The 26,745-nt window shown below is 37.4% G+C and overlaps 1 protein-coding gene across 1 annotated transcript in view; it reads right to left on the minus strand.

Annotated features, from left to right (window-relative positions):
* The window catches only part of CRISPLD1 (cysteine rich secretory protein LCCL domain containing 1), a 48,481-nt gene extending 22,980 nt beyond the window's left edge, over positions 1–25,501 (minus strand). Inside the window, exons 1-2 of the mRNA XM_027064353.2 lie at positions 25,115–25,501; positions 23,843–24,162 (exon numbers count right to left, since the gene is read on the minus strand). Coding sequence (XP_026920154.1) covers positions 23,843–24,100 — 258 coding nt within the window. The 5' untranslated portion in view covers positions 24,101–24,162; positions 25,115–25,501. The remainder of the gene's footprint in view (positions 1–23,842; positions 24,163–25,114) is intronic.
* Positions 25,502–26,745: the final 1,244 nt, after the last annotated feature.

Raw genomic sequence — 26,745 nt, forward strand, 5'->3', positions numbered from 1 at the left:
ATGACTAAAGGTAGGTGGTGAGGGAGGAAAAAAAGATGAAGACAATGACGGTTAACAAATAAGGAGAAAGAAAATAGAGAAGGAATAGATCATTGTCATGGAAATATGTCTAACGTATTTCAATGCAAATTTCTAGGGTGATATCTGTGATTCATGCAGTATGTATGCCAAGTAGAGTAGAAATACATGAATGAGGTTCTGGGAAAAGAAATTTGTGATGAAGACATGAATTCTGAATTATCACCCAAAGATGACTTTCTTCGGGAAGATGATACAGAATGAGAAGAGGAATGAAAAGAAAATTCTGGGGCTATCAAAATTGAAAGGGAGGGGAAAAAAACGAATTAGTAACATAAACCAGGGAAAATGGGATCGAAAGGTTAAGGGAACACTGAAATAAGGTTAAGTTATACAAACAATGGGACAAGGATTGGAGGATTAGAGAGTGGGCAACAAAATCAAATGCCACGGAAAATTCCAGAAAGACAAGAGATGCTAAGTACTAATTCACGATCAAAAGCAATCGCAGAACAATGCTGGGGAGAAAATCAGAACACACAGGCACATATGCGACTGGAAGGAGAAAGTGGGGAAACCAAGTGTGGGTTACTCTGTTAATACTTTAGAAAGAAGAAGAGAGATAGGCAGAAGTTAAAGAAAAGTAACCTGCCAGTTCTCAGGGAGGATTTGTTTGATTGTCTTGATTTTTAAAGGATAGAAGAAACAGTCATGACTGTAGGCCAAAGGAACGCACACCAAGGGAAAAAGACACACACACACACACACACACACACACACACACACACACACACAAGCCTTGAGGCCACTGTGATGATTTTAAAATACTCTTCCCCACAAGTCCCACAAAGGTGGTATTGAATTTCCTCCTCTTCCCTTCAGTTTGAGCTGGATAGTGAGTGGCTCTCTTCTAACACACAGAACAAGACTGAGACTTCTCAGACTGGGTTAAGAAATGCAGCCTCTATCCAGTTCTCTTTAAGAGACACATCTTGACAGACTTGAGCCAACAATTAGAGTCTGGCTACCCTGAAGACCTAGCTGGCAAGATAATGTGGAGAGATCACACACAGACTGAGGGATGCAGGACGAGTTTCCATTGAGTTTTCCTCGCCCAGGCATGAGTCAGTTTGCAAGTTTAGGTCACTGCAAACAAACACGTAAGAGATCACAAATAGGAACTACTCAGCTGAGCCCTTAAGAGAGACCATAGGACCCTTCTTCAAGGTCAAGCTACTCTTGTTTTATATCTAATTCTACAATCTCAGACGTCAGTTTTTCTGATGAAATTGAAGATGGATGCTTTTTTATAGAGGATAAACAACTAGCTCCAGATTTACAAATATGTTATATTGCAAAAGTTTGTTTACTCTGTTGTATAGAAATTGAAATAAAATCTAAAACATATCATTCAAATGCTTTAGGCTAGGCTTTCTTATTAGCAAAATGTGAAACAGAAGATAACTCAGGTTCCTTCAAGGACTAAAATTCAATTATTGAGTATACACTATGGATAAGCTATTTTTTTAAGGTATGGTAGGTTTTCTATATAATCCACTAAAAATAAGGGGGAAGCATATCAAATGAACTGTAATAATTCTAGAATAGGGACACATTATTTTAATATAAAAACAGAGGCAGAGGAACATACAACTAAAATTTCCTATTAATATTTAACAAATTAACTAGTGACAATTTTTAAAATAATTATTTTAAAGAATCTAGTCAAGCATAGGTGTTTACTAGGTAAAGTTCAATAATGAATATCAAAAAGACGCTTTAAAAAAATCTAATGAAAATATAGCTGTCCTGGAAGAAATATTATTGTGAAAACAGCATACAATGTTTATTTTTATGCCACAACATTATATTACATGTTTTACGACCACCAATAATTCATACCCATCCCGTTTAAATGTAAGTTAGTCTTTACACACTTCTATTTAAATTCAGGTTTGTAAATAAAATCAAGATGTCCTGACAGATGTTTTTTCCCCCCTCTGAACTATTAACCCAGCACTAATTTAAACCCAAACCACACTTAAAATTACCATTTCTTTAAAAAATGGGTACTTGAGGTGTGTAGAAATGAAAACCAGTCTATTTTCCAATTACATCTGAAAGCTGCTTCTTCTTAGAGCACAGTGAAGTGTTCAATGAAGTTTTAGTACTAAAAGAAACATTTAGAATACTAGTGAATTCTTTGTCTCCAGTGATATTTTTAAAGCTGGTTTAACATGGAAATTTTATCATTTCCTCTTGTGTATGTGTGTGCTTATATGAGAAATCCTAAATGTTAACAAAGGACTTCCAAAAGTAAACCTAGAAATACAAAGCAATTTTAGTACTGAAATATCATACTGGTAGAAATTGGAAATGTAGTATATAGTTATCTAGACATGTACATAAAATTCCACTATTATATTATCTTCAGTGAAACATGAGTGAACATATACAATTCATATTCTTAGCAAAATACCTGCTCTCCTACAATAATAGATAATGATAGCTAGAAATCACACAGGAATGTAGTTTTAACAGAGTTAATACTAGGTTACCAGTGATAATATTAGTGATATTACTTTTCCTTTCTGTTTGAAACTCAGAATAGTTTTGTCTCTTGAAAACGATTAAGTATTTTCAAATATATCTTCTTGACCACAGTAAATTTTCAGCTCTTTCCAGATAAACATAATTTGAAAATTCATGTCCTGGAAATTGTTTAATCTTTATAGCTTCAAAATTATGATTATAATACATCAAATGAATTAAAGGCCAAAGTTAGTCATTAAGACTTTTCCTGAAGATAAGCATTTTCTTATAATTGAACCTTCAAAACGGTTATTAAAAAAGCTCAAATAAAAGGTAGGCTATTTTTCAAATAAAAATCAAACAATTTCCCACAGAGTAATGTTAAAGGATTTATTAATCATTTTCACTTTAGACTGTATTAAAGAACATGGAGTAAAATTTTGTGAGATTATCTGTCTGATGAAAATTTAAGTAGGACTCTACATAAATTACCCAAAGATCAGTGAGAGGGGTAGACACAATGGGCATCAATCAGCCCACATAATTACTGGTATACACTTATTAATAAAGGTATCATGATAATTAGTCTACCAAAGAGAATACACTAGGTGACACTGAAGTTAAGTACTTTATTTTACAGAGTTGGATTCACCACTAAAGAAAATATGTAAATGAGTAAGTAAAGACATTTCAATAGGAAATTGACCAATTTTAAACAGTCTGACGCATTTAAATGCACACAGAAATAATCTGTTGGATAGAAACTCTCATATAATTTCAGAATTGTTATATGTCATGCTAAGCAGGGAAAAGGGATTGCAAGATTTTCTACCATTTCACAAAACTCCACCTAAGTGGATGAAGCTACGATAGGTCTTTTCCAAGACCTGTTGAGAAAAATGTCTTTAAATAGTGAAAGTAAACTTTTTCCAAAACAACTGGAAAATATAATTAATGTTGTAATTAATTATACAACAAAAGAGTATCTAATACAGAAATAATGTTCCAACTCATTATACCTTTTTGACAAATTGATTTTTTAATGGATTTCCAAGATAAATGCAAAAGACAAAATTGGTCTTTGACTATCACACTATTAGGTAGCCTAATCAAATGCAAACATCAGTCCATGATACAATTGGCAATTTAATACGGACTTTTAAAGTATGCATTGCTTTTTGACAAAGTAATAACGCTATGAACACACAGTGGTGTTGAAAAGGCAATTATGTTGGAAGTCCAGTCTAGGCTAGAAGTTCTGGTTTACTTCCCACCACTGAAAACTATAAATAGCAGGATAAAATTATTTTTAAAAACTATCTTAGCATTTGAAGTAAATTTTGACAAAAAAGAATTTCACAAACATTCTTGTTTTGAGACATATACATCTGCATATTTAACTCAGAATACCACCCTTATATCTCCAGGCCTACCTCATTTCTGAGCACTCAATGTTTGTCAGAAGTAATGACAGCACACTAGCTTTCAATTGTATTAAAAACACTCTTTCCCTAGTGCTAGTCTTCTGGATACATGCAAGTAAGGTCATTAGTGATAAATTTTTCTTTCGTTTCTTTGTATAGAGTAAAAATAAGCTTGCACTTGTTCAAAGTATTTCCATGGGTAATTAAAACACATGATACACCCTGGAAGAGTTTTCTTTCCTATTTAAATTATATGTACTTTCAAACTTATCTCTTGATTATGTCAAGTTTGCCTTCTGTTTCCTTATCTATAAAAATAGGAAGCTGATATAAGTCTCTTCAATTGCTTTCAGCTTTAAAATTCTATTATTCTGCACTTATTGTCCCTTATAGAATGCTCTATATTGTTTATAAAACCTCGTAAAAACGTACAAACTGTAAAAGTCTGTAAAACTTCTGATGACAATTAAGGGCATTTCTAACTAAGAAGCAAAAACTGTTTTGTGATTAAAAGCTGTTTTGTGATGAGCAGAGGACTAGAATGGACATTTTTTCCCCAAAGAAGACATACAGATGAGCAACAGGAACATGAAAAAGGCTCAACATCACTAACTATCAGGGAATACAAGTCAAAACAATGAGATACTACCTCACCAATCAGAATGGTTAGAATAAAAAATATAAAAAAAAACAAACAAGAAATAACAAGTGTTAGGCTGTGGAAAAAAGGAACCCTCTTGCACTGTTAATGGGAATACAAATTGGTGCAGCCACTGTGGAAAACAATAACAAGTTTCCTCAAAAAATAAAAATAGAAATACTATATAATCCAGTAATTCCAGTACTATTTAAACAAAGAAAACAAAAATACTAATTTGAAAAGATATATCTACCCCTTCATTCCTTGTGGCATTATCTATAATAGCCACGATGGAAACAATCCAAATATCTACCAAAAAATGAATTGATAAAGAAGATACGTTATTAGAATACAATGGAATATTACTTAACCATAACAAAGAGATCTTGCCATTTGCAACAACATGCATGAATGGACCTAGAGGATATTATGCTAAGTGAAATAACTCAAAGAAAGGAAATACCATTTGATTTCACTTATATGTGGGATCTAAACAAAGACAGAAACAGACTCATAAGGCGGCGCCTAGGGGGCTCAGTCGGTTCAGCATCTGACTTCAGCTCAGGTCATGATATCATGGTTTGTGAGTTTGAGCCCTGTGTCAGGCAAGCCTGGAGCCTACTTCAGATTCTGTCTCCCTCTGTCTCTGCCCCTACCCCGCTCGCTCACACACACTTTCTGTCTCTCTCAAAAATAAATAAACGTTAAAAAACATTAAAATGCTCATAAATACAGAAAACCAACTGGTGGTTGACAGAGGGGTGGGGGTAGGGGGATGAGTGAAATGCTTGAAAGGGATTAGGAGATATAGACTTCTAGTTATAAATAAAAAAAAAAGTTTTGAGATGAAAAGTAAAGCATAGAGAATATAGCTAATAATAGCATAATAACTTTGTGTAGTGACAGATGGTAACTGTACTTATCATGGCAAGCACTGCAAAATATACAGAATTGTCAAACTATAATATATAGAATTGTCAAATCACTACGTTGTGCACCTGAAACTAATATAACACTGTATACCAGCTGCACTTAAATTAAAAAAAAATAAAATTAAAGCTGTATTGTGACTTACAAGATTACAAAACCAGAAAAGTTTCAGATCTTCCAGTTGTAAGTCTAGGGAAGAACTCAATTGTTTCTGAATCATCTCTGTTAGAGAAAGTTTTAATATTGTCCAAAACAGGTAAATGACCGAAACTTAAATGAATATGACAAGAATATATTCTCAGCTGAGAACTTAAAACCAGGACCCTTTCAGCCTAATCCTGAAAACATAAAGGTAAAATATCTGAAATAAGACACAGACGTCTACATGTAATTTTTCTGCACAGCCAAAGGAACAAGAATTTTTGGCCAGCTCCTATCATTTTGTAAAATTGATATAGTTTTATGGATTTCCAAGACATAAATACATGTGATATACATGTAATTTTTCTGCACAGCTAAATAGAACAAGAATTTTCCGTCAGCTCATGAATGTAGAAGTGGTTGAAGAAAATCAAAGACATATAGAGCTATGTCTTCCCAAATACCACCTTATTTAAAAGATAATTCTTATTGTGGCATCACTTCTGGAAAAACAGGTTTATAAATTATCCATCATACATCAAAACTAAATCCCTCCCCAAATCACTTTTGTGTTCTCCTACATGAATCAGAAATGCAATCCAAAAATCTGACAGGCTAAGTTGTCAACACGATTCTCTCAACAGCAATAACGTGACCTCCAAGAAAGAATCTGTCATTCTATGCAAGTCACACATTTGACAGTTCATGAGATTTCAGATTTAAATTCCAAATAAAATGCCTTATTATAAAATTTCTCAAGTCACCTTATTTTGATTCCTCTTGGTGGTATTATCAGACTTACAGTAAAGAAACTGACATCAAGGAAATAAATAAGCAAATCAATCTATGCTGAAAGAGTATATGATGTTTTTTGTGATAAAGTCGTCTGGTATAAAAAGCACTATAGAAAACCACAGTAACACATTCCTTACAACTCAGAAATTACCTCAGGTGTTTAACTACTGTACTTCATCTGTTATGAAAAGACTTTGTAGTGACAGGGAAAATGTACGAGGCTCAGATTTCAAAAGGAACACCTGTGTTACCACGCACAGAGGCCAGGTACCGAGAAAGCAGCATTACCTCCGGGCGATGCACTTCTGAGGGGCTCCAGGAAGTTACAGGGATAAGAGGCAGATGTGGCAGTATTCCACTTAAAATCCACTTTAAAACAAAGCCTTAAAACCTTTAAAAAGTAGCAACCCGTAATTTAGGGATCTGCCTCTTCACTTCATTAAAAGTGAAATATTTTTTAAATGGAAATTTAACATATGGAAAACCACACATGAAGATTTCAATTAAACACATAATTTCGCTATTATACAGAGAGACTGAATGCATGATGCAGGGGAGATTGTCCTGGTGAGACAGCAGAGCCATTAACTTGACACAATCCTTGTATTTCTACAAAACATCTACTGATTCATCTCATCTCATCTCACTGCCAAGGCCCTCCCAGTCCAGCCATAACTTAACTACATCACTTATATCCTACCCCCTATTCAAGAGGGACCCTCAACAGTGACTCTCTGAAACTTTAAAGAGCTTGTAAATCACCAGAAGAACTTTTTAAAATGCAGATTCCAGGGGCACCTGGGTGGCTCAGTAGGTTAAGAGGCCTACTTGGGCTCAGGTCATGATCTCTCAGCTTGTGGGTTTGAGCCCTGTGTTGGGCTCTTTGCTGACAGCTCAGAGCCTGGAGCCTGCTTCAGATTCTGTGTCTCCCCCTCTCTGTCCCTCTCCCGCTTGTGCTCCGTCTCTCTCTCTCAAAAATAAACGTTAAAATAAATAAATAAATAAATAAATAAATAAATAAATAAATAAATAAATAAATAAATAAAATGCAGATTCCAATTTTGTAGGTTAGGAGACAACTCTAAGCTATTTTCTAAGACCTGGTGCTAGGACCACACAATGAATAACCACACTCAGAGTTGCAAGCTTCTAGCACCTGTCTAGTTTCTTGGCCAACTGAATCCATTAGATATTTTCCTCAAAAGGAACTGCTCTTTCTCTGCTCTCCTAGTTAGTTACTCAAACTTAATCCTTTCACCAAAGTCCTGTTCATAGTCTCTCCCCGTTTGGAAGTCATTCCAACTATGATACTCCATTTATCACACACTTCTCTGAACCTTCTTAAGCATGTAATTTACCAATTACTATATATTCCCCTTGATCTGTCTCCATTGTTTTGAGTCTTAATTCCCAAACTAGAATTTGAAATAAAAACTTTGCTTCACACTTTTGTGTGTGTTTTCCATGGCACCTAATATAAAATATGGCATATTATGCATTGCCGGTATGGACCCATCAATTATCTCTTGTCTCATAGCTGGCATGGGAACGGGACACTAACTGAGATCGAAGATCCAGGACCTAAGTTCTCTGCCTCAAACATACATGTGTGATATAAACTCAGACGGAAGGGTATTCATAATGTACCTATGCTTTGTAAATATCATACCTTTGTACTGACTTTGTGATTAATCCAAGGCTGTGATGCCTTCCTTATTTTTAGTCATTTAAGAGAGGAGTAGTTAATCTTCAAGACCATGTTCTAGATGTTTGAGGAGACTTCATTATTTAAAGAAATCTTTTAGTAACTGAAAAAGTACCATCCATCACTTATATAAGCCTTGATTTATGGCAATGGATAAATTTATAAGAATTAACACCTGTGTTTTAGTTTATTTATAGCTCATTAAGTTTAGAGAAATGCAAGATTGATCAATGAGTCAAGCCTAGAAAAATATATGATAGGAAATATAAACTCTCATAATAAATCACCCTATAGTATCTACTTACGCATTAGTTTATATTTTCTTTTTTTTAAATCAGGCAGTAACTTTTTATTACTTAACTCTTTTCAAACTTCCTTCACAACAGTCTATGTTTATGAGGATGAACAAGAATAAACAAGACAATTGCTGGGTCTGACTCCTACCCTAGTGGCCTCTAAATTTGGTACCTGATTTAGGAAATTAAATCTAACATTTTTTTTATTATTGTAACCTGTTTTATTTTTTATTTTTTAAAATTTACATCCAAATTAGTTAGCATATAGTGCAACAATGATTTCAGAGTAGATTCCTCAGTGCCCCTTACCAATTTAGCCCATCCCCCCTCCCAAAACCCTCAGTTTGTTCTCCATATTTTTGAGCCTCTTCTGTTTTGTCCCCCTCCCTGTGTTTATATTATTTTTGTTTACCTTCCCTTATGTTCATCTGTTTTATCTCTTAAAGTCCTCATATGAGTGAAGCAATATGATTTTTGTTTTTCTCTAATTTCATTTAGCACAATACCCTCCAGTTCCATCCAAGTAGTGGCAAATGGCAAGATTTCATTCTTTTTGATTGCCAAGTAATACTCCATTGTGTGTGTGTGTGTGTGTGTGTGTGTGTGTGTGTGTGTGCGCGCGCACGCGCGCGCGCATGTATATACACATACCACATTTTCTTTATCTATTCATCCATCGATGGACATTTGGGCTCTTTCCATACTTTGGCTATTGTTGGTAGTGCTGCTATAAACATGGGGGTGCATGTGTCCCTTCAAAACAGCACACCTGTATCCCGTGGATAAATGCCTAGTAGTGCATGCTGGGTCATAGGGTAGTTCCATTTTTAGTTTTTTGAGGAACCTCCATACTGTTTTCCAGAGTGGCTGCACCAGGTTGCATTCCCATAGTTTATATTCTGTATTTCACTATTTGAATATAACTTGGGTTTTGAAAGTAAATAAGATATTAATTGCTTTTATGTATTATATTTAGGGATGCTTTTCTAGTTTTCAGAAATAAAGAGATGGATTAACAAATAAAACACTCAGGCAAACCAGGAAAATAAAAAGCTGATGGACACATAGAAACCTAAGCCTATAATTTAACAGTGTACCTTCAATTTTAACCAAATGCTAATACAGGAAACATTTAAAAGAATATGTTTACATAGTTTTAATGAAACTGCTATAGTAAGTTGCTCATTGTTCCTATAGTGAGAATTCTGTGTTAACTTTTCACTAATTCCCATCTCAAGAAGGATAAACTGTTATGCTTCCAAGAAGTCAATAGGAGCTATGTAAATATGGTTTCCCGTTTTCCTTGGCTGCTAGGAAACTCAAGGGAAGTTAATAACCACAGCAATCAGGTTTTCAGGTGCCCTTTAGGAATATGCCTTTAGGTCTGTCTTCTTCAATAATTAACAATGACTAAGATGATGATTCTAAGAAATATGGTTTATAAAGGTCCTTATTTGAAAATCTGAGAAAGAATATTATGTTAAATATTCTTCATTTGTTTCCACAAAGCCATTCTCAGTCCCTAAGTACCATTCTCTATGTCTCAAAAGACTCAGTTCTACACATTAACTTACTTTAGGTTAGGTTCTCTTGCCCCTGGATTCCAATTGGATTTGGCTAATGGAAGACATGAACAGGAAGTCAGAGGGTGGGAGGTGTATTTAAGTATGCATTACTCCTTCACCAACCCTACTCATCTCCTTTGAACCCTCTGCCTCATTCTGATGGCAACAGTGTCCTGTCACACAGCTCTACTTCCAGATGCCAGTCCTCACCTGGGTGTGACATCGCCATTCAATCCTGGGTGCCCCTTCCCGGTCCCTTATGGCTCAGCTTAGCCCTGTCCACAACTCTAAACATAGCCCCATGACTTTTTCTGGTGAACTCTTGTTTTTGTGGCATTGTTTCCTGCTAAATAATATTTGAGAATAAAAATATCTCACAGAATTTATATCAGCTAACTGCCTACCATATTAGATCTTAATAAATGTTCTCTTTCTCCCTGTTCCTTTAAGGATCTGCTTAATTTGGTGTGATTCACATAGCCTTTCAAGCGAACATTGCTGATATTTATGTGACTAAGGAATAAATTTAAATCCAAGATTCTGAGTAACTGAAAAACAAGATAATTACTGCCACCTAAAGTCCCAATGAAAAAGTAAATAGTCTTATAATTCAAATTTAACAGACTATTAATTATACATATAAGTAAGTTATTCCTAGTTTTGTTTTGAGTCTATTAGCAATAAACTTTTGAACTTAAGACCTTTGTTTCTATTAAATTTCTTTTTTTTAATTTTGTTAATGTTTATTTCTTTTTGAGAGAGAGACAGAGACAGAGTGGGAGAGGGAAGGGGGCAGAGAGAGAGGGAGACACAGAATCTGAAGCAGGATCCAGGCTCTGAGCTGTCAGCACAGATCTGGACATGGGGCTCGCTCAGGGCTTGAACTTGCAAGCTGTGAGATCATGACCTAAGCCGAAGCCAGACGCTCAACTGACAGAACCACCCAGGCACCCTGAATACATTTCTAAGATGATATTTCCACTGAAGCTCCCAAGTACCTCCAAAGTTTAGGTAAGATTATATATATATATATATATATATATATATATATATATATATACACACACACACACACACACACACACATACATATACACACACACACACATATATACATATATAGGATACACACATAAATACACAGGAATAATTTAAAAAGTGTTCATAAACACTAAGCTTAGAAATCCATTGTAATAAGTTTCACTTATAAAAATCAAACAAATACTGTCAAATTATGTCAAAGGATGTATTTCTTTTTATTTTTTTCCTTTTAGATTTGGATACAAAGATGAATAAGGTTAGGCTGCTCCAGTCTGTCATGATATGCATTTGAAAAGGTTCTTTTCATCATATATAGAAAAAATGTCCCAAATATCTCCATAATAGAGGCTTAGATCAGTTCTCAGATTGTGGCTTCCATGTCCTTGCCTTCAAATCAACTGTACACATATTTTCATATCAACCCCTTTACTCAGAAGGTTCTCATCATCCAAATGCTCTTCCAGACTCCCCACCATACAATAACTAAAACTTCTTCCATACTATTTCAAAACATACCTCTTCTAAGAAGCCTTTCCTGATTATTGCTTTTTCTGAAATTCTTTAAGACTTATATGCACTTTAAAATATATTAATTTGTACTTTTTACCACATTGTGATTGACATTTTAGAAGCAGTTCTCCAGCAAAAGCCATAGTATTCTGATCCCTATGTCTCCCTACTTACTGAGGGATCTAGACATCCTCACTTCAGGAGACATAGGCCATTTTAACACTGAAATCCAATGCTAAATTAGCCACCTGTCATAATTATTAAAGAATGATTTTACCTAAGCAAAATGCAAAAAAATTACCTAACCAATATGTAAAATTAAGTAAAATGTAACACTGTACTTCACTGAAAAGAATGCTTTTTCAATTTTTAAGAGCATTTTGTCATCAGAACAGAAATACTCAAATTATTTTGCATGTACCCATTTTAAAATTATTGGTGAAAATCTAGTCATCTTTTCATTTTTCATTTATTCATTCCATTTTTTCCCCTTCCAACTACCATCTGTCATCCCCAATGCCTAATGTTTAAGTCAGTCTAATTGGAGGAGAAATGGAAAATGAAATCTTAAAATCAGTCAATGGCACAGTTCTGCAGGATAGTGAAAAGTGAGGTGCAATGACAGAATAAACAATAAAGGCCATAGGAGTGAAGATGGAGGAAGCAGAATTGCAAATTTCAAATTCAAATTAAAGCATCTGTCAGCCACTTAGCTGGGGAATGCAAAAATTACTAAAGCACAGCCCCTTCCCATAAAGGAATGGAAGGTCAGAGAAAGAGACAGGATGCAAACACCAGGGGCACAGGCAAATATGAAATGCTATGGAAGCCAGGGAAGTGAGTGGGAGTGCGCCTAACTCTGTATGGAGGGTTTAGACAAACACAGATTCTTAAGAGAAATTCATTACAGAGAAAACAAGGAAAGCATTCTAACATGTGCAAAGGTAAGCAGGCTTGGCAAGATCTGGAAAAAAACATCAAAAAACCCAAGGTATATGGAATCATGGCACAGGTGCTCCTGTGGAATACTGATGCTTTTTATTTGTTTAGTTTCCTGTGTTCACAGAACTCTTGGTGAACAGACCTCTTGCCCTTTCTTTGTAGGCAGGAGTTCTGATGCTCTTATTCCATCTCAATCCAGAGCTACGGCTCCCCCAGCACCTCTAGAACTTTGGTATCCCTTTTCTGGACAACATCCGGTCTCACTATATACAGCCATTTGGTATTTCAGGTATGGATTTGCCATGTCTGGAGGAAATATAAGATAACAGTTTTATGTTTTTCTCCCAACACCTTGATTGGCTTGCCCCATTTGCAGGATTATTTTCTATTGTCTGAGATAACACACACACGTGGGGAAGTCTCTGAACAAAACTCTCATGTTCGTTCCTGGGTCTTATCTAGTTGCCCCTCCATACTTGCCCAATTTGAAATTCTGCTTCCTCCATCTTAACTTCTATGGCCTTTATTGTTTATTCTGTCATTGACTGCATCTCACTTTTCACTATCCTGCAGAACCGTGCCACTGACTGATTCTAAGATTTCATTTTCCATTTCTCCTCCAATTAGACTGACTTAAACATTAGGCATTGGGGATTTTATCATTCAAATGTCTTCACCTTTTTGGTTTCTTAACACTTCTTAAAAGAGTGAAAAGGAATTTCTGTTGTCTGACATTAGTAGTTACAGCTGCTACCTTCTAAAAATGGAGAAGGTGAATGTGATAGTTGAGGAGAGGAAAAATAAAGAATGAGAATTGCAGAGTCAATATTTCATGTCCTCCAGAGAGCCTAAAGTCTATTCAAAGTTTCAAGTCCTCCAGGGAGCCTAAAGTCTATTCCCAGACAGTGCTGCCACATCACCTGGGAGCTTGCATAATCCTGAGGCCCGCACAGACTTACTGACTCAAAATCTGTATTTTAACAAGATGTCCAGGGGATTCATATGCACATTAAAGTCTGAGCAGTGCTGGACTAAAGCACCTTTATTCCTATTCCCCAAATCATACCTAATTGCTTTCCCACGAAAAATACTTGCTATCCTTAATTTCCTGATGACTGATTTCAAAATTGTCTATCTACCAACCTGCTTAGGAAAAACCTAATAACAACTCAGATTCCTCTGTATCTTTCACCCTCACATTAAAGCTATCAACCAAACCTTCAGCAATGGTGTCAAATCATATCCTGAAACAACCCACCACTCTCCATCTTTACCACTTATCCCCCTGGTCCCAGTCACCATCATCTCACATTCAGAATATAGCAATGGCTTTCTGTCTCTCTGCTTTCAACCTTAGCTCTCCTGCGGTCCACTCTCCATAATGAAGTCAGAATAATTTTTGAAACTGGAAACTGACCAGGTCAATCCCTTGCAAGAAATTTTCCAGTGGATTTCACTCAGAATAAAATCCAAGTTTCTCCTCACCTATAACCCAAAAGGACTTCTGGCCCATGCTTATAAGTCTACTTCATTTTCTAACACTTTCCTCATCACTAAATAAAATTCAGTCACACTAGCCTTCTTTGTGACCCCCACTTCATTTCTGACTTAGAGACTTTGTGTCTGGCATTCCTTTTGCCCAGATCTCTGTATTTTTGTTTAGCTGACTACTTCTTGTAACTTAGCTCTCAGCTCTAAAGCCACCAACTCAGAGAAATCTGCCCCAACCACCCGATAAGTGGGATCAGCTCCACTTCTATCATTCCCTACTGTCTCATTCTCCTTATTTTCATTAATTTGCTGAACATTTTATACACTGATATATTCTCCAGCATCAAGAACAGTGCCAGGCATAAAAATGTTCCATCAGTATTTGTTGAATTAAATGCTTTCTCAAACACAAATTTATCAATAACAAATTGGTTTAATCAATTATAACAGCTTTTCTGTAACTTCTTAAAATTTTGAAGGCAACACATATATAGGAAAATAAGGAAAGGGTTCCTTAAATTTTTTTATGTTTTTGAGAGAGAGAGAGAGAGAGAGAGAACACGCGCATGAATGGGGGAGGGACAGAGAGAGAGGGTAAGGAAAGGGTTACTTAAACATACTTATTATAATACCTTCACCAGACAATTCATTACCACTTGAATTTGTACATTTTCTTCCAATGAACTAGACATTGTATATACGTATATATTACACACAGTAATATATAAGACATATGTATGTCAGTTTAGTAAATATTTGGCTTTAATTGAGTTAGTAAAATCATTAAAATATGAGAATTTAAATTTTAAATCATGTATAATTACTTGGTTGTATAAGTTCTTAAAAGTACTGTGTGTGAGAGAACACAGCTGAACAATAGCAAAGAATGTTCTTGAACTAAATGTCACTCGCTTGTGTTTATAAATTATTAGATAATTATTTTGTTTTTAATGAAGGTATTCAGTAACAGTAATTGCAAAAAAATAATTATTCAAAGAAACTGCATTTTCCTATTGACCATCATTATAAATTTGGGATATGTTCCCTAATTGAATTACATCTTCTAAAACTAAGTTGAAAAATTTGGGTTAGAAAATGGTTAAGACTGCAGATACTACTTGGCCCATAGAACATGGAACATACATGTTTGACAAATAAGTGAATGAACAAGCATGTTCATTTTTTCATCCTATTCTGGACCACTGGGACTTCACCTAGACTATTTTATCACACCTTCAGTGTGGTGTCCATGTTGTTAAACTCAAGAGTCCTCATTTTACGTATCTTTATAAGCGGTATCTAATAGAGCTGATCAGCATTTCTGGCTTCCAGGACATCATGCTCCCTGTTTTGTTGTTGTTGTTGTTTCCTAATTTCCAATTCCCTTGGCTGTTTCTCCTCACCTTTCTACCTCTACACTGTAAAGTGTCTCAAGGGCTCAAATCTCAAACATCTCTACCTATACTAACTTCCTTGATGATCTCATTTCTTTTCACGGCTTTAAATACCATCTAAATGCTGACAAGTGTTAACTTCATGTTCCAGATTAGCCCACACCACATGTGTCTAATTGCATTCTTGACAAATTCACTTGGATATTTAAGCTAAATGTTAAGTTTAATATGTCCAAAATTGAGCTCCAGCTTTCTCTACCAAAAGCTGATCTGTCGGGGCACCAGGGTGGCTGGGTCGGTTAAGCATCTTACTTAGGCTCAGGTCACGATGTCACGATTCGTGAATTTGAGCCCCACATTGAGCTCTGTGCTGACAGCTCAGAGCCTGGAGCCTGCTTTGGATTCTGTGTCTCCCTCTCTCTCTGCCCCTCCCCTGCTAGCACTCTGTCTCTGTCAAATATAAACATTACAAAAAAAATTTTTTTACAAAAAGACCTGATCTGTGTACATTCTTCCTTATCTTAAAAATACGGTAACTCCAATATTTCTAGTTCATCAGGCAAAATCTGTACAGCTATACACCACATCCAAAATCTGTTAACTCCAAAATGAAATAAAATCCTAATGACATACCCCATGATAGGGAAACTGGCGACTACTGGACAGGAACTGGACCACTGTCCTGTTCTGCTTCTCATGCTAAAATTCTCATGCTCTGTCGTTTATGGAGGGAGTGAGAGGTAGACTGGCTTTTAGGCAAGTGGGACAGGAGAGCAAAACACATGGGAAAACAGCAGGCATTCTTACCCTGTAAAGCAGGGAGGCAGAGATTGGTTCCACCTCCTCTGATCTATTGGAATATGGTTGGCAAAATGTGTATCCAGTAACTGAGTCATTTCTGAGATCTCTAAAACCATTGTGGAAACCACTATCAGTTGAACAATACAGAATCTTCCCCATTGATCTTCAAACCACAATGGAAACTGCCACCAGTTTTCAAAAAACCATAGCCAGGGATTGAGTGGATTTCAAAATTGCACCTGATGCTGAAACTCCTAGCCTGCTGCTGCCTGGCTCACCAAGGCAATTCCATTAGTCTTACAACAAGGCTTCCTTGAAAATTTCAAGACTGATGTTATGATTACAAAGGGGTTTTAGTGTGTGTTCACACTCTTGTCACCTCTCACCACCTTCATGGCTACCAACCTATTCCTAGTGTTAGATGGATTATTCCAATAGCTTCATCTCCTTGCCCACACTTTTGCCCCACCTCCCACCATCAAACTTCTGTTCTCAACAAAGCCAGAGGATTCTGGATAAGTAGAAGATCATACCATTCCTCTGTTCAAACAGGTCAAATGGCTTCTTACCACTCAGACTGAAAGTGAGTTTTTAAAATGATTTTTATCTGTCCTGATCTCATTTCCTACATTACATCCCCCCCCCACCCCCACATCCCCACCTCCCGCCCTTCACTCTGTGTCAACCACGTGGGCCCTTTGTTGAATTTGGAGATTCAGGGTCTTCATACCTATTCTAGGCAAGGAAGAATATTTGTTGTGGTTACCGCTGGGCCCTAGATGGTGCCTGCCATAACTGTAACCTCCAATACCTGCTGATTGAAGGAATAAATAACAACAACAATTTCAAAATATGGCATTTTTCTGGCTTTGAGTGTTCCATTCTCCTACTGAAACTACTTATCTTCTCTTTCCTTTCTAAGACCCTTGACTTGCTGCTTACATTTAGGAGGTATCTTTAATCTCCTAGAACTCCAAGGTAATTACTAAATTCTATAAAACTGGGCTGTAATGTCACTTTCTTCCTATGGGTATTGCCATTTACAATGCAACTTCTGAAAAGAAAAATACATTAATTTCAAGTGCTAATATCTTTAAAAAACAACAACTATCTATTCAAATTAAGGTTTTGTAAATTTTTAACTTCCATAGAGTAAGATACTGAAAATAAAACATAACTTTATTCTATCTAAACAATATTATTAAGATAAAGTAAAAACACTTTAGGAAAATTAAATAATCTATTTTAAATACAGAATAAAACATCTTAACTTTAAATAATTATAACATTCTTTGAACTAAGAAAGATATTTCATGCACTTTCAAGTGAATGTAGATTATACTGTATGTCAATAAAAGATGAAAACACTGGGGCGCCTGGGTGGCTCAGTCAGTTAAGCGTCCGACTTCAGCCAGGTCACGATCTCGCAGTCCGTGAGTTCGAGCCCCGCGTCAGGCTCTGGGCTGATGGCTCAGAGCCTGGAGCCTGTTTCCGATTCTGTGTCTCCCTCTCTCTCTGCCCCTCCCCCGTTCATGCTCTGTCTCTCTCTGTCCCAAAAATAAATAAATGTTGAAAAAAAAAAAAGATGAAAACATTTACTTTTTGAAAATTACCAAGCTTAAGTATCAATATACAGAGAGAAAAATTACCATTTGGGGAATCAAGAGTTGTAACAAAATCTTAATTGATGTGAATTCCTCCCACTTTCAGCAAGATAAAAAATGTGTAAACATGGGCTTTGGCCAAATGACTTATGAAGCCATCATTTCATTATCTGCATTTATTCTGAGTATATGTAGCAGGTGGAAAATAATGTAAGAAAATATGGATTTATGAGAGTAAACAGCAACTCACAAGACAAAGATCACTATTTCAGGCATGGATTCAGGCTACAGACAGAAATAGGGCAGAACCCAGACTATTTAAAAAAACAAAAAAAGCTGATCTGTGTACATTCTGTCCTATATTAAAAATATGGCAAACTAGGTTGACTCATGTCTAGTTTCTGGGATCATGTGCTATACTGAAATATAGGAAAAAACAAGAACAATAACAACAAAACTTGACTTCCCATGTTAAACATGGCCTTAGAAAGACTCTAAGTGGCAAGCTGGAACCAAGTCATTGCAACATGCACCACGGGCCAAAAGGACTGCTGGTTGTTTGGCTCAGCGAACCTCTGGTTGCCTACCAGAAGGAGAGGTATCCAGATGCATTTTGTTCTACATTTGGAAAAGTGCAATGCCAAGGTGTACCCACAGTTTTGCCCATATGTGAGGTGACAGCAAACAGGCACAGCCATCAACCCTCCCAGCAGAATGTCTTTCAACAGTTCCCTAAAAGATGTGGAAATACTTATCTTAGTGAGAGAACAGCTTATATCATTGGCCCATGTGTCCTTTTTTAGGTAAAATTTCTTGGTTGCTAAAGTACATTCTAGAGTTAGGTACACTTTGCATCACAGTGAACTATTTGGGATTTCAGTCACTCTATAATGTTTCAGAGGCTCATGTTAAAAATTTATAGCAAGAGGTAAATACCCATTTACTTGAATTTCAGAACATTTGAATATATTTATTACTATCTCAGTAGCTCTGTATTACAGGATAGTCTTTAGTATACCGTAAGTATTTTAAATATTGAATTATTTGAAACATTTAATCCTTCATCTCTAGTATTTCCATTTTCTATATCACTATCTCCAGTGTTGTTGATATCCTTCCTCTCAGAACTTTTATTATTTTAATTCCTCTTTCTTGCCTGTCCTCATATTTCATACTTATCTCATATATAATCTTACCTATTCTTCTATCCATCCTGTTATTCAACACACATTTATTGAACAACCAACAATATTCAATCAGCAAATATTTACTGAGTACTTCTGTGCATCAGGCACAGGGCCATAAACATAAATAAGGACTGATGCTTACCTTCAAGGATTTTAGTCTTAGAAATCATACATGTGAATATTAACTGCAACAAAATTTTAATACTACAAACAGGTTTGAATAAAATATTTTAGGAGCACAGAAGGAGTAGGGCAGAGGAATAGGTGTACAAGAGAAAGCTTTGCAGAAGGACAACATTTGAACTTAGTCTTGAGTAAGAGATTGTCATGAGGAGATAGGATGCACAGACATTCTGGGCTCAGAAGAAATCAATGAGTAAAGAGGCACAGAAACATGAGGAAGCACAACCACCTTTAAGAACAGTGAACAGTTCAATGTGAACACAGATTCAGATATATACAAGGGAGTTGAGGGCCATGGGGCAGAATTGACAGGATGTGCCTCATTTTATACATTTATCAAGGTGAACTTGAACTTGTGAGCGTCCAGAAGTTAACAGAAGTTTTGTGCAGCTAAGTGACCACCACAGATTTGTTGGAATAAAAAGATTTAGTGACAGTGAGGAAGGTGGACTAAAGTCAAAATAAAGTAGGAACAGACTGGTAGAGTCTGTTGGATGAGAAGGTGTGGTACCAATCTAAAGGTGAGATAATGAGCAAAGGTTAGCATGAAACGGAAGAGATGAATTCAAAAGACATTTCTGAGACAGAATCTACAGAATTTGGCAAGTAATTGTGTATTCATGTTTGCATGTATATGTTATGTTAAAGTGGGGAGAAAAAATGGGAGCATGGCAAGAGTTGGGAATGGGCTTAATCTTCTATTTTGTGGAGTATTTTGTTTTGTTGACAGAGGACTAAGCAGGTGTTAATGAGTTCCACTAAGAAAGAATCCAGGAAAGGAAGCAGGATCACAGGCAAAGGTGGAAGGAAAAAGGTAAGGTAGTTCATTTTCTTTACAGACATCTGAAGCTTAAAGTAGCTGTGGAGTAACACCACACGGAGACGACTCAGAAAGCAGAAGGAAATATGTAAATGAAGCTCAAAGAGATGATGGTTAGATAGAGATATACACTATGCTATGGACTAAACACCATCAATATACGCACGGTATTTAAAGTCAAAGGAGTAAGGGGGTGCCTGGGTGGCTCAGTCAGGTAAGTGGTTAAGTCAGTGAGTCTTGATTTCAGCTCAGGTCATGGTCTCACAGTTCATGAGTCCTGCATCAGGCTCTAGAATGACAGTGCTGAGCCTTTTTGGGATTCTCTCTCTCACTCTCTCTCTACCCCTCCCCTGCTCACCTGTGCACTCTCCCTCTCTAAAAAAATAAATAAATAAATAAACTTAAAAAAAAGTTTTTAAGCCAAAGTAGTATAATGTCCAGCAGGAAGAGAGACAGCCAAAAGGAAAAACCTGAGAAATAAAGTTTTATGAGACCAGCAGGAAACAAGAACATGTTGATAATATAACCAGAAACGTAAAAGAACCAAATGATGAGGTTAAAACCCATGGAAAGGAAAGGCTTGAAAAGAGTATGCACAACAGTATCAAATGTCTTATCTCATTACAGCTTGTGTTTTTATTCTTTACATCAATTTTTAAAAATTTTTTTATGTTTATTTATAAGAGAAAGAGGGGGGGAGGGGCAGAGAGAGACACAGAATCCGAAACAGGCTCCAGGCTCTGAGCTGTCAGCACAGAACCCAAGGTGGGGCCTGAACCCACAAACCATGAGATCATGACCTGAGCCAAAGTCAGATGCTCAACTGACTGAGCCACCCAGGCTCCTCTTTACATCAATTCCACTACTGAGAAAAGCAATGCCCAGAGTGGTTGCTGACTGTCAGAGCTCACATACCAACGAGGAGCAGAGGCAAATGTGAACTTGCTGCTATCTAGGTGCACGGCTACTATTTTTCCCTTTAAAATCCATTGTCTCTTCAGCAACAGTTTAATTTGATTACCTAAAAGCTCTAGTTTTTGAATTTACCCTAAATTAAATGTGGGTAATATCTCTCTGTAAAGTGTCTAAAGTAAAAAATTGTATGACTTCTTATATATGAGCTTTCAAATAGCCAATTATGGAGGCTTTCCAAGCATCACTAGTTTCTATAATCAATAATTCATCTCTGCCCTTACTGATTCTGCCACAGTTCTGTGCTTTCTTCCACCTGCTCTTCTTCCAGAAATTCCCCTGGATCTAGCATGTCTGTTTCTCTTCCTCTAGTTGAGATATGCCCTCCCCTCTTTGCCACAATCCAGGGTCCTGACCACCTTCCAGGAACACCATAAAACCCATCTTCCCCACTGATTAACTCCCACCATTAGGAATATTCCATTATTCTGTACTCTCTTGACATTATTCACACACTAGAGCATTGAATTTTGTGTCCTTGTTTATTTAACATTTTCAAATGTGTCTATTCTTTCTCCTCAGTCTATAAGCTCTTCAAGGGCAGATGTGGCTTTCCAGAGTCTATTTTTAAACCTATTAGTTAAATGAGGATAAGAAGAGGGGTAGGGATGGGATGTTAATAAAGGTGGATGTGGCTTGACTGCCATAGGTTCAAGGACAAAGAGTAGACTAAAATAGGCACCAAGTATAAGTAAGGTAACCGGCTATTCACATTTTTAATGTGATATGACATATGGCATACAAATAGACAAAGCAGTGGCACCTAGAGGGTACTGCAGATTTTACAGGAAGCAGATCTTTAAGCCAAACTTTAATTTTGCTTTCTCAGAATAAACACACTTTAAATAAGTATTTGAATAAATTATATTCTCACAAAGTTGATCAAATGTGTACTTATACTGCTATGTACTACATAAGTAAACAACATTTCAAATAAAGTAGTATTGTTCTTTTAAACTTCCCTTAAATGTGTATTCTAGAAAATGTTTTCCAGTATTACAGTTGGACAATGAAGTCCTCTGCAGCCCGTTAATGGCCAAGACACAGTTCCAGTGCTAACAGTATCTAAGGGCAACACAACATAAACCCTGGCTGGTTTCTACATCTGCATTTCAAGGATAGAATGAAACCAGCGAAACTAAAAAGAAACTCACAGAAACAGCCCAGACTAGACATCATACAATAGGTAGTTATTTTTTTTGGAAGTCCGACATGAAAACAAATTACAGAACTGTTCTTTCATTATTTCCATATAACTTAAAACACACACAAATATTTTCAGGTTTCTTTTTGGGGGTTTGAACTCCCAAGTTCTTCCTTATTTTAAATACAAAGCAATGGAATACCTATGCACATGGAATAAGCATATGGCGGCCTCCTTGGAAAGGCTCCATAATTGGCTCTTTCTGTTTGAAAGCTCACAAATGAAGAAGTCCTAGAATTTTTTACTTTGGACAAACAGTTTAAAATACACAAAAAGCAGACATGTGAGACATTACCATGTCATATCCTACACAGATTTTTTGCAAAGAGCTAATGACTTTTCTTAGGAACTTTACTGCAACAGTATGGAGAGACATAACATTAGCTATATGTCATACTTACACTTACTGAGATCTTGCAATATGCCTGATAATGAGCTAAACTTTACATAGGTTATCTTGTCAATCCTTACAACCCTCTGAGGTGAGTACGCATGCTGGACATGAGAAAACTGAAGTAGAGAGAAATTAAGTTGCCCTAAGTCACACAGCTAGTGACTATAAGTGCCAGACTTTAAACCCAGACCACCTGATTGTCAGGTCCTGGTTCTTAACCTCTAATGAGTGCTCTTGAGTGCTACCTACTTTCTTCAGGGTAAATTTTTTTTTTCTGGCAAAAGTTAAAATAATATAATGCTATATTTTGTAATGGGTAATGTGAACTTAGAACTTCTATCTATCATGAAAGCTGCCTAAATAGGAAATACCCCTCAACACTATTGTGAATGCAGAAAGAAGAAAAACTAGAACACTTTAAAATTAACTGCACCCTACATAAACATTGCCATCACCAATGATTATTATCAATTTTTGCTAGTACCTTCCTAATTTTAGTATAATAAATATTTGAAAAGTTTTCTAAATATTTCAGGCATAGAGTATTACACTAATGAGTTATATACTAATAGCTTTTTAAAAGTAAGTTTGATTCCCAAACTTGGTACTTAATTCTAAAATTTAATATGAGGTTTTTAGGATAAGTCACTTATTTTTTTTAATTCTTTGTCCAGGCTTGTTTTCACTTGTCAAAGTGCAAAGTGCATAAATAAATCCAGAAGAAGAAAAAAAGTCATTGCCAAAGCACACATAACATAAAGCAACCACAGAAATATACCCTTCACAATGTTATTTACATATTGGTAAGAAGCATGGACCCTTTGGAAAGTTATCGACAATCTAGAAAACTGCTTCAGATTATTCTTCTTTGATTTTTCAGATCCACCATTCATAAGAAAGTTCCATCAGTTAGGAATTAGGAAGTAATTGTTCTACTAACTCACTTAAAAGCAAATGCATCAGCTGTTCAGGATCGCCAGTATAGGAATCTTCCTAGTAAGAGTAGAATGTGAAGCTTTTAGTAGAAACATTGCATCTAAAGGTATTTAAGTCTACTCCGAAATTCAAAGCACTCTTAGAATAAAAGGAATCTAGTAAAAGAATATGCAGAGGAATATACTCCCAAAGAAAAATTTTAATTTCATACAAGACAAATGGTAAAGATTAAATAATAGCATGAGGTAATTTAACCAGGAAGACTGAAAGCATTAATGAACATTTTTTTGTACATACCATTTGAAAAATTTCCTTACCATATACTGCATATTAGATGCTGTTGGATACACCTGACTTCGTAATTTATTATGAAGGTCCAAGATACTCTGCATGTCATTGTCTGTGATGGCCCTTTTCCCTCTTTGCTTGGCCATCCACCACTCACCATCCTCATCCATGTACTTTTCCAAAAGTTTCTCCAATAAAGTAGCATTAGGAACTACCATGGCTGGAATTGCTCTAGCCATGAATAGCACTGTGGTTACTCTGAGCCACTCCTGCGCGGTACACTTCATAATGAATGATCTCAGGATTTCCCCGGGAAAATCTCCAAGACAGGCTCTTCCACTCCTTTTGGCTATAACGACATGCAGTGTGATTAAGGCGAAAATCTAGGCAGATATTAATTTTCTAATAACAAAAGTAAAGTAACAGTAACAAAGGCCAGTTTGATCTGTTTATATAATCCCAACAAATGGCCACGCACTTTTTGAAATAACTTATCTCCAATCCATTTTTCCTCCAGAGGACTTTTCATAATGCATTGTTTCCACAAAATAGACAACTATAATTACCAAAATAACATGCACAAGGACAAAACAAATGGCAAAAAAAGAGTCAACCCTTCAAATTAATTTCTGAATTGAAAAGCTTAAAAGGGCTATGTATGTGTTAAATACAGCCTGCAAAGCATATTATCTATTTACAGTGTTTTCTGTAAATACCTCCGTTGTAAGGTATTATTTTCGACCGGTGTCCTATCTCTAGTTCGCAGATACTCGGAATGTCCATCACATTCTGAAATTGTGGTGAATGTTTTAAAGAAGTACAAAATGTCATCCACACATGTATCCATGGGCACATCTAGAGGGCCCACGGAACTAAAAGGAAATAATGGTCTGGGAGGAAGTCTCCTCTTACCAGGCGCAGGGCAAGAAGAATTCAATCATTATTTCCTGGAAAGTGTGCGCCCAACCTGTGGCCTGCACCCGAAAAAGCCAACAGTTCATCAGCAACTTCAGCTTTTCCTCCCACACGCCGCAGGCGCACATTCTTCACTTAACCCAAACGGAAAGCGCGCGACAGAAGGAGGAGGTGAAGCCCACAAAGTCACTTGCAAGAACAAGCTCCCGCAAATCTCATCGCTGCAGCTTTCCAAGTAGCCCACCCACATTCCGTGTCCGCCCATTCTCTACAAGCTGGCTTTTTTTTTTTTTTTTTTTTTTTTTAACTGGAGGTTTAGAAGAAAAAGGTAGATAGGAAAGGGTGGAGCCTGACGACTCGGCAAAGCGTTTTAGAAATGCCTTTACCTCTCCAGCGTGAAGTTTCCTACGAGAGCGGAGCCCAACACGACGGCCGGCCTCCCGCAGCCGCCCCAGCCTGCGCACACGACTGCACACGCACAGCCGGGTCGGGAAGGACCCGCGCGGCGCGTCCGAGGACGACGAGGGCGCTGACTGCGGTGGACTCGAGCCTGGGCCTCCGCGGTTCCGTCAGGACCTGGAGCAGGCAAAGCGCTCCGAAGTTAGAGCTCGAAATTGGGGCTGAAAGGGAGCCGCCCGGTTAGCTAGCCGGGGTGGGCGCCCGGGCTTCTCCGAGCGTTCTCCGCTAGAGCAAGGGGCGGAGACAGGAGCGGGGCTGGGAGGCGAAGGCTGGCGGCGACCTAGCGCTCCCACCCGTTGCCGCCGCGGTGCGCAGAGCCAGGCGCCGGGCGCTTCCGCCGCTCCCGCGAGCTCCCGGGCATTTATTGCGGTCCCTGCGTGCGCACGTGACGTGAGCGCCCCTCCTCGCCCACCCCCACCTCTACTCAGCCTGGCCCGCTGCCCGCTGTGGAGCATGGAGCAGCCGCGCTGTTTCCCCCCCGGCCCGGCGAAGCCTGGACGCTTGGCCTTGTGGGCGTGCTTTGGGATTCAGAGGTCCGGAGTACAGGTCTGGACCCTGGCGGGGGGACGTATGCAAGGAGGGCCCCCACTCCTCCCGCCCCTCACAGCTCCTCTGCTTTCGGAGGCCTTCTTCCTAGTTCCTTTCAGAGATGCTAAAATGGCTTTAACTACCCTTACAGAGAAGGGGGCGCTCCAGAGAGCATGCAGAGGGAGCAGGGATGGGTTAACACCTTAGACCCTAGAGATGCAGAAGAGGTACTGGGGTACTGGGGAGAAGGGGATGGGGAAAGAAAGGCTTTTTCTTTTATTTTCTCCAGGAGATCACTTCTGTTTTCCAGGACCCAGTTCTAGAATTGAGATGTTGTTCTTTTTGGCTCCATTAAACTCTTATGATGACCAGATGGGGAAGGGGTTTCATAGAACGATGTTGTGAGCTGTCACTTGCCTGACAGTTGAGAGTCCCACTTCGTCATCCATAAGATATGGGACATTCATTTCCCAAAGTGACCAGAAGAAAAGGTGACCAGTTGTTTTTTTTTTTTTTCTTTTCTAGGAATGTAGATATTTTTGGCGTTGACATATAAAGGGCACCCTCAATTAATTTATCAATGCTATACTAACAGGAATTAAAAACCCAGCTCTAGAACTGATAGGGAAATGAGTGTCAGTTTCCCTGTTGTCCGTGTTATTATCTGGAGTACTAAAATTACTAACTTTAAATTCACGGAAACTCATCCTACTGAATGTGGTGCTCCTTCTACAGGAAGGGTTTTTTATTAAGAAGCATTTGTTTAATTCATTTACCTTTGCTTTCCTTCTATAGTGAACCATGATTTTAATTCTTTACTTCTAAATGCTACAGTATATAGCATATGATCAAAAGAAGTGAAACATTTGACAGTAACTACCAAATCATCCCAAGCTGCTACCTGTCTCCTTCCACCATATAATTACACTTTATCAAACCTAAAAACTGAGATTTAAGCCTCTAGTTGAGTATGAGACCTGGCTTCTTCTCACAGTAAAGAACAGGGAAGCATCACCTATCGAGGGCACAG

The sequence above is a fragment of the Acinonyx jubatus genome, chromosome F2 (assembly GCF_027475565.1).
Source record: "Acinonyx jubatus isolate Ajub_Pintada_27869175 chromosome F2, VMU_Ajub_asm_v1.0, whole genome shotgun sequence".
In the NCBI taxonomy this organism is placed as follows: domain Eukaryota; kingdom Metazoa; phylum Chordata; class Mammalia; order Carnivora; family Felidae; genus Acinonyx; species Acinonyx jubatus.